General features: G+C 40.2%; 1 protein-coding gene across 1 annotated transcript; it reads right to left on the bottom strand.

The window, feature by feature from the left end:
* Nucleotides 1–232: 232 nt before the first annotated feature.
* On the bottom strand, nucleotides 233–6,962 carry T265_13435 (hypothetical protein; the record flags this gene model as incomplete). The annotated part of the gene is made up of 4 exons (XM_009168852.1): nucleotides 233–366; nucleotides 2,380–3,178; nucleotides 5,394–5,482; nucleotides 6,575–6,962. Coding segments are annotated over 4 exons (1,389 nt in total), but the record flags the coding sequence as incomplete, so codon positions are not given.
* Nucleotides 6,963–9,835: the final 2,873 nt, after the last annotated feature.

Here is a 9,835-nt window from a genome sequence, read left to right as displayed (position 1 = left end):
ATTCAAACATATTTTAAAGTTTTTCATGTGCGTGGATGAATGTAGAAGAATAGGATTTCTGATATATACTGAGATATTTGTTTCTAACTCTCCCTTGATAGTTGCATGGTGGCAGTAGCCCGTCCTGAAAACGTATCTTGCTACAATATGTATTTTGCTTGGATCACATTCGACATATATCGCAGCACTTAATCGTTCATACAGAACGCTAACACCAAGAGACCGCTAACCCTACCCATCCACCTGGTCTACAGATGGCTTTACTTGGTTCAGCACGAGCACGGAATGTCTTTCAGTAACTAGCTGGCTATTTCGATGCGTGTGGTGAATCACGCGATATCCAATTAACTCGTCAGTTGTCTGATTCTTATTGCAAATAATCATTGTTGAGCACACACATCGTCTTTGGAGGATGAATTATTTGAAATTACTTAGCCTCTTCCCAAGTCCGGCCTTCTTGTTACATAATAAACCCACTAACTTAACCAATTCTAAGCAATATATGAGGATTTGAGTTATAGTCATTACACTGAGTTCAAAGACATGAAAATGTCATAGTCATGCGTTATTGAATTGCATTCAAGCTGAACACCTTTGATGGTCGTTCGAAGCTCTAGTAACAGCAAGGTACATGGCTGCAACGAACATCCGTGTGCTGTTGCGTCCTGTAGGAAACAGTGGGACAAAAGCACACACACAGAGGGGGTTCAATGACAGTAGCTTGGTGAACAATAGTTGTGCCTGATGGACACACTCCGATGATCCTGACAGTCGCCAGTGGGATGCGACACCTGTCGAGCACCTGTCTGGCACTTCCGTTGTTCGACCAAGAAAGACATGCTAGCTGTTGAATACCAGCGAATTATATTGTCATTCCCACGAGATTTAGGTGCAATGAGATTGAACATGAAAACTCAAAGTATCCCAAAGTAATCTTGCGGTAGAATTACACTGATAGTGAAAGTCAGGGACACGTTGGTTCGGTTGATTAAGGGAGTATTGTTAAAATGGGTGGTTTTTGGCTAGTGGTCAGGTTGTGTTTGATGCGTGTGGCGGGCTCATCGTCCCTGTGCAGACATAACACTGCTTACCAGAAGTGCAACTTAAGTTACTGTGTATTTTCAGGGACAAATGTTTTTGCCAAGATATCGAAGAAAATTCTACTGCTATAGTTGTGTAAGATAACCCAGGTTGTTTGCAGAAGCAATCAACAATTTCCTGAAGTTTGTGCCATCGAAGTCTGTTCCAGGAAGTGTGTGACTTAGAATAGAGAGTATAATTTCACAATAAGCACCCGGATGCCGTCGCATTAGCGAAGGTGCCCCGTTGTAGATGAGTTGGTTGCGAAGTTCCAATTTTGTGAGATGAAACAACTGTAAAATTTCCTCCTGAGGTACTGTGTCCCATTTCTTCAAGGATTTCAATGGCTGGAAATATTTATCTCACACATCTATTGCCCATTATAAATTTAGAAAACCCTATGTAAGCGAAGCCAAAGCACAAAAAGCCATGATCTTTTTGTGCGGCAGATGGGTTAGCTTCTACACCCTTACTACGAAAAAGTACAAATATCTTGCAAATAGTACTACAAAAGGCTGCCTAGATTCGGCTGTGAGGCCACATCTAGCTCGCTCATTTATGTTCAGCCTAGTGTGACTGTTGAATTTTTCCTTGTCCGCTATTTATCTAGGTCAAAAACACAATGAAGAGCATCTCATTTCTTAATTTATTTGGTTCTTCATTTCATTTCCGTGATTTCTACTGTTGTGTTGCTATTGTGTTTTATGTAGCTTTTCAAAATTATATTGCAAAATGTATTGTCTCTGGCTCACCGTATGTTACACGGCGCGCATTATTCATGGGTTCCCTATTCGTCCTGTTTAGCCATCATGAACATTGGCATTTTATTTTCCATCAGTTTGTCTCCAAAAGTTATTCAGTTGAACAACATCTGGTTGGAAAGTGAAACAAACATCACTGAAACTGTTATAAAAGATCCAGCGCACCCAACGAATCTTGAACGTTAGAATCGCACAGGTTAGCTCAGCCGATCTTCCTTGTCAACACTGGTCAACAACAGAATTCAGCCTAAACATATAAGACGGTATGCCCTACTATCATGCACATAAAATAATACCATTCGGTCATTGACGAACAAATTTCTTCACTTTCACTCACGCCTGGATAAGTCGCGTTACTTTCACAAGCATGACAACTGGATTTGCCACTTACAACTTGGTCGTCTTGCTAGCTCGTAAAGAGAACTGGAATCCAACTGACAATTAAATAAGGTGCAAAGTACACAAATAACTTGCTTTATTATGGAAGAATATAAAGCATTTCATTTGAAGCAAACCCTCAATGCTTGGACGCGTTTACCGTTTCTGTGTCGAGACTGTCCAATACGGACCAGATTCTCTTCCGAACACAATTTTGCGTTGGGTTTCGCAATTCTGGTGCGTCAGCGCAATTGTACGTAGGGGATTTGCTTGTTGGTGCTGATATTTTTGACGGCACATAAAATCGTATGCCTGTTTCTTGTGGTGTCCTTCCAGAATGAATTAGTGGCAGGGAATATCTAGTTTCGTGTGCCCGCATCTTTTCACTGGAACCTATAGTAGGACTCATCCGGCTTCCAGTAGGAATGGAAAATGATTTAACTTCAAATCCCACGTGGTTTTGTTTGGCTGACAGTGATATATTAAAATCCTCTCGCACTAGAGTGTAAGGGTTCCTTTTTGGATAATCAGAGACTTCCAACAGGGTATTTCTTTCGGAACCAGAAGCATTGGTAAAGGGGTTCAGTTGATGTTCTCCAACGTATCGCATGGGTTTGTAAACAACATCGTTTTCCAATTCTTTTAAGACCATTGCTGAAAGTGATTCGTTGTTTCCCCGAATAGGTTTGTAGCTTTCAGCGGGACAAAAGTGGGAATTTCGACTTCGCGGATACCAAGTCATTTGATTGTCCTTCTTTAATCGACGCCTGGCATTGGCGAACCAAGTGGATATTTGGGTCAGGTTCATTCTTGTTGCCAAAGCCAACATAACTTTCTCTCCTTTAGTTGGGTAAGGATTTAATTGATGCTGAAGGAGCCATTTGCGTAACAGACTAGTAGTTTCGCGAGTTGGTACCTTCTTCCCAAAGCTTACTGCAGTGTTTTCTGTTTTACATGCGCTGCACACAATAAAAGGATAGAAGTAGAGTAGTTGGTTGGCCATTATAATTATTAAAACATCGCGACGAATCCTTTCAGATTTATTTCGTTCGTCCAGAGTCCCCACAAGCCACCAACCATAAATGTGTACACTAGGTTTATTCAAACGTTTTGGCGGGGATCCGACCTCTTTCTCCTCACCTGCTCTAAACTAATCAGAGCAAACATTTGATACCCTTAAATCTAGGTGCATATCAAAACGAGTCGATTACCTGCTTTGGTTAACCAACCCAACATAACTAACAAGCATTCCCTCGTTGAACCGCTTAACCGTGCTGTTCTAACTGTTAACTGCAAACCAAATATTCTAGGAACAAATGCGGCTCCTGATACTGCTTTTTTCTTGGAACAACAAAGTGAACTTAGATCACTCACTCAACCTTATAAAGGCGGCCATCAGCTTGAACTGATTAGGGTCTTAGATATGGGCTTACAAAACCCAGATAAACAGAAACATACAATTGACAATTTAGTTGCCTTCAAGTGCTCCATTTAAGTATTCGTCAACTTCAGCTTCGTATATACCGCCTTCATGTGGGCTTCAGTGAACATTCTCACAGATTCCTGCTTAGAATTTGTCTTGGTGTCCACGATAGCGGTATTCAAACATGCAGTACATTAACTTAAATGTTTCACTAACTTCTGCAGGCCATCACCATGTCTTATCGATTTCCAGTCTTTTACGTGGTACATTTGTTTGCATCACAAACTGATCGTTTCTATGTCCATAACCTAGTATTCACTAAGAACTGAAATTTCAGGGTACAATTTTTCTTGTGGCAGAACAGTGTTTTAAATTCATCTGTTAGATAAAGAGCCAGATCCTCCAAAATACAGTAGTCGTTGATTGTTTACATGCATTGTTTTCGTTGTTTTAATGTTAGAACTATGTGTCGTTGTTGGCAAACGGTGCAAATCAAATCTATGTGCACTATAGATGTTCGCTCTGGAACGAGATAAATTTCATTAAATGTGCACACCTCCGTTCCAGCAAAAAATGTATACTATGAAATACCGCAGTGCCAGTGCAGAAACTCAAAAGTGAGTTTTACACACTACGGCTGTTGCCGGATAATTAAAGAATGTATAGCATCAACTTCCAACCCCTGTCCCTTAAATCGTCGATTTTGCCACTCGTGACGTATACTTTATAGAAAAACAGATGACCCTTAAAATTTATCCAACTAAATAGGTAAAGATCTCAGTGAAATAGTTGGGGACCACAATGGATGCCCTTTAGATTTACTGCATTTCAATTAATTAGTACCTTTCCGGCGGATCCAGTAACGGAGAGCATATTTGGTTGAACTCACATGTCACTTGAACGCACATGCCTCGTGTAAATTTTTATCCAATGGATTACTCAGCAACTAAAATGGCTGACCAAAACAGACTTACTGCTATTGACTGGCTGGAGTGGTTGAAAATACCACGTTTGTTCCTTTGGTGGTTTTCTCACTCCATTTCAAGATGTCGCTTTACGTTCTCTGTACATTAGCATAGATATGAAACTGGGTACTCACTCAGAGTTTGTTAGCGTTAAGATCCGCTTTCTCTTTGAGGCTTGGTGTATACTGCTTGCTGGACTATAATATTTGCATTCAGCGGGTGCTCAACAGCATACTTACGGAATTAACGGCAGCATTACTTGATCAAGTACATAGTAAGTAATATCACACGAATCAAACATAACCAGCCGTAATCTCTCTACTACGTTGATCCCAAGATTGAACCTAGTAATGTTTAGGCTTACTGGACTTCAGCAGAATTGAAAATCGCCTAAAGAGATGCACTCAACTAACTTGGTTTAAATGACTGCCTCAAGGTCAGTGGCCACACATGGTGTCTAGTATCTAGTTTTTGCCGCTACGATAAACTGATCTTAGAATGAGGTTTTGGAAATAACCTTTGGCGCTGGGTTGGTGGCGGGCTAAATTCAATAGTATTGGTAAAATTCGTGTGCATATACATATACAAAACATTTTGACGAATGCACCGAGCGTGAATATTCGTGACCTTTGTGTTCTAGATTGGATAAATAGGTTGTCTGTCGGTGCGTGTCGAAACCTAAAAGCCGGTGGCTGACAGTGTATCCAAAAGGTGAGATTTTCAGGAATATAAGGACGCTACTTCAAGGCAAATGTAGTTAAGTAAGCGAAAGATATAAGGACTTACTTGATCAGATAATCGTTTTGCTTCGTGGATTCGGAGATAGTGGTTCCCGTGTCTTCATCTGCGCTTTGCGAATAACTCTCAGTTGCGTACTAAGTGGAGGAACAGGAGAAAACTGGTAGACCATCAGAAACAATATTTGATAATCAGACCTCTAATGAAGCATTGTTAACCAGTACTTACTGTGATGATCTAAGAAACAGCCGTATGTATTCAACGGCGTGCGCTGAATTCTATTCTGATGTTCTGGGACACGCGATTTCCTAACACAGCTAAATGACTGGTGAGTAATAATGGTGGCTTCCAACAAGGTGGTCGAATCACACATGGCACGAGGAGAACTACAAACCATGGGTGATTTCAAAACCACTTTCAGGAATTCTGTGTATTGTTACCTATTTTTACCAACTTGTCTCCATATCAAAAAGCCACAGGCCTGTCTTTTTGGCTCTGGAAACTTCCTCCTGATGCACATAAACTGTTCCAATAATAATGACATATTTTACCTTATAATATTAACGGGGCATATAGATGACTTCGTTGACTGCAAGCATTTTTACTTCTTAAATCGTGAGTGTATTTTCAAGTTTCACTTTTAATCCGGCACTTGTAGTTTAACCATCCAGAATAGAAACATTGGGATCCACTTTGTGACAGTCATCGCTTGCGCATTTACGGAACTTGTAGATTAGTCGAAGGTTACGGATGAGCGCTTAAGCGCTACTGTTTGGTTGCTGGTATCTTGTCAACAGTCTGAATAATCTGTACCCAGAAAGAACATGGCGTCAGTCGTTTTCGTAGACATGGAGTCCGTCCTACGCAATCGTAAGTTGTTGAAGTTCATAGGCGAAAGCAGCTCATACCAAAAAAGTACTTTCTTATCGAATAAGTTTAAGCATGAGATAAAATACACGTTTAAGTCTTGACTAGTTTTGTTTTGATTGAGACGATTTCTGATTCTGGAAATAGACCGATGTGATTTTGGGGTGTATTCTTTTTAGCCCCAGTAGAAAATGTTACCAGCATACTCAATGCCCTGTAAAGTGACGGTTAGTCCTTAAATGCATGTGAGTTCATATGAACTGTAACCGTTGCGGATTATTTAAAGTACTACAAGTGTATTCTGCATTCAAACAACGAAAGAAGCAATGTCTTTTCACTTATTCCTCAGCGATGTGACTTACTTTTGCGTGATGCTTTTTCATGTCAGTGAGGGTGGATTCTCCAAAGCGGATTGGCCGCTCCCTGCAGCCATTCCCCTCGAGTTTGTGCTCACCACGCAGTTCGAATGGGCTTTCATTACTGTTTTGACAAAACGAATTAAAGAAACTGTGGAAAGATTGACCAAACGACGACTGATACTCCAACCATTGGTGCGACGGATTTGCATTAGTTAACGATGGAGCGCCTTGAGAATTGACTGCCCACTGTCCGGAAATAATAGACGCATTCAACTCAGCCGGATGTGGTAATGGTAGTAGGGGATTGGACATGCATTGTGTATTTTTTGTGCTCAGGTCAAGCCGTGCTGAGAGAGAAGTGCTGCGATGCATCAACTGTGAGCTCCAAAACCTGGAACAAACATAGGTCAAGTGACCTTTTTTAAACAAAGTTTAACGTTTAAGATTCTACAGATACTGGAAAACTTTAAAAATACCCTAATCTTTCGTAACATAGGATGTTTAGGTTTTTTTAACCTTGGATGCCACCGTACTAGACAATTTTCCCGTCTGTGAAACTGGCCATTTCATTACGAATTCACGCTGTGTGAGAGATACGTGTGAACCATCCGCTGGCGCTGGATGATAAGCAGCCGCTGTGTCTCTATGTCTTGAGAATGACAAACAGGTGTCAGCATTCTGTCGACGTTCGCTCAGGTTGTTTCAAACTGGGAATAATAGTCGCTATGAACCGACTGAGAATGCTGCTATAAAAAGGACTTACCACACAAAAGGATGAATACACGACGTGGTATTCCTAGCTAAGTTTCTCCAGTCTCGAGTAAAACAGCTAACAGAGTCATCTTTACTCGTTTACTATTTGATGATAATTGACCTACACCACTTGTGTAGATGTGGATTGTAGGGATATCCAATATTCTGTTATTCGTAGAAGCACACTCAAGCCTAATGAGGTCATAAACAGTGCAGTAACCTTGACTATGAAGGAATTTACCAAAGAATGCTTTAGTTGATAGTATAGAAAACATCTAGAAGCTCTGTCAAACCACCGAGAAATCAACTGTTTGGTTGGAACTGCTACCAATTTATTACATTTATAGTGATGCACTTATCTTCGGTTTTGAAGGAGTCCTTATTGCAAGTGATAACAGAAGCACATCAATTTTGAGAAAGGCGAATTAGTCTGGCTCTGAAAATCTGAGTTTGCCGGACATTTCGGATGCCAGTGAGAATAGACCCGTCGCATAACCCCTTGATTATTACTCACAGACCAGTTGCAGTAGAATCAGCTTAAACGCCCTGTCAGTCAGATTTAAATTTGAAGCGATGCTTTTGAATCTTAAAACTAACGCGATTAGGTCTTTGAAATATCCAGCACCAAATTTATTCAGTTAAATCAGGAACATTAGGTTCTATGGGTTATGCTTCTGGCAAAATTGCAAGCCATTAGCAGAGCATTGAAAATGAGTCTTGCCACCTAATTGGTCATGATGGATTAGACAGATGCTTGCCATAATATCTTTTCTTCACTTGAAAAATATCAATAATTTGAGCAAAGTATTTAAACTCAGATGACACCTAAGCATGTTATATACAGTTATGGAAAATCCGAATGCAAGCCAGGTGATCCGTTTTCCTACATGTCGCAGTGAAGTGATTATCGCCAAAACACAACTACAGAAACGACACTTTTAATCTTGTGCTCTGCGTCATACAGAACGCAACAATTGCTTCGTGTGTAGTCATCAAAGTCTTATATTGGCAGAAGTATTCGTCCACGACGGTACCATTTGTGGTCACTGTCTCCGAATATGTTTTTGAGAAAGGTATACTCTCTGGAAGATCGTGTAGAAAAATGCGAGTAAAAAGTGCGAGTGCAAAACAGAAACACTTCTAGTAGTTTACAGTCAAGGAATAAAAGAATGAATCCTCTCTTCTTTATTTTTAAGCTATCAAGATACGGAAGATTACGCCTTGTTTACGATGGAGTACATTTTAACCGAATCACTCTGAAGTAACCTTGAACGAGAAAGCTTCACAAGCGAGGCAGGTTTCACCGCTGTTTTACTGACGGTGCTGAGGAACAGCATAAATCTTTCCACAAGCCTGAACTTAACTCTCGGATACAGATTTACACTGTTAAAAACTCACCAGTAGTAAATAGAACGCAAGAGTCTATAAATTATACCAACATCATGACCTAATTCCTTCACCTTGGAGATTTTGTCTGTAAGAGGAGCCAATCCATGCTGGAAAATTTGGCTTTCCAGCACAGATTGGTTGCATTCACAAGACGAAATATTCATCAGAGTTCACAAATTTCCCCACACTAAGAAAAGAGAGATTTGTAGCACAAAGAATCATCTGGGAATTGACACTATTCGCATAACTAAGCTACCGTTTCTCTGCTTACAGGTTACGCACTGGTCGGTTTGCCTTCTTTGTATGGGCCATCGTAAGGCAACTAAAGATGTGACGACGTGTAAAGATTATTTCGTACAGAACGCCTACTGAGTTCAACACTGTTAACTAATTAGAGGCATCCGGGGCTCATGTGCTAAAATACCTCGACCCTTATTCAACCATTTTCCGCAGAAAAACGACTGATGTATTTCGAAATGTTCATGGTTTTTATAGACTTTCGACTCATTCTTTGGTTAACAGGCTGCTGCGACTCTCCACTGTGATTTCGGTAAGCTTACCATGTTTTTCTCGTTTTGTGTCGGGAACTCAGCATAGAATTTCGGATTTATTTAATCATACCGTACCCAATATGCAGAACAAGGGAGAAAGATCGTAGAGTTAGGATAAAACAGAGAGTTTTGAGACGCTTCTCTAATCTCCACTATTTAGTGTTTTGCTTCCAGAGGGTATTGAACGTTTGGCAAAGCTTTTTTGTTTATAGAGTACATTTGAGTTTTCCTTTTTTTCGCGAGCAGTTTCGTTTGTAATGGTAGGATATCATACGCTTAATAGGAATGAATGCTTATGTATGAGTGAACATAATAATTTATCAAGTTTTATTTCGTAAGAGGTCGACAGTTTTCATCTAATTCTTCCATAGTGAATACCAATAATGCATAGAAATGTTTGCAGTCACTTCGTTTATTTGCAAATGGCTGAAATAAGTGGATCCTACTGGTGTACCTTTTAAAATAGGTTCAATATTCATTATCCACCTAAAGTGATTTCGTGGCCAGGATGTACTCACACGATTGCAGGATTATGAAAGGCGAAGACGTTATTTTCCTCATCCAAACTCTT

The sequence above is a fragment of the Opisthorchis viverrini genome, assembly GCF_000715545.1.
Source record: "Opisthorchis viverrini unplaced genomic scaffold opera_v5_67, whole genome shotgun sequence".
Taxonomy (NCBI): domain Eukaryota; kingdom Metazoa; phylum Platyhelminthes; class Trematoda; order Opisthorchiida; family Opisthorchiidae; genus Opisthorchis; species Opisthorchis viverrini.
The sequence above is the reverse complement of the archived record's forward strand: the minus strand, read 5'-3'. Positions and strand labels throughout refer to the sequence as shown.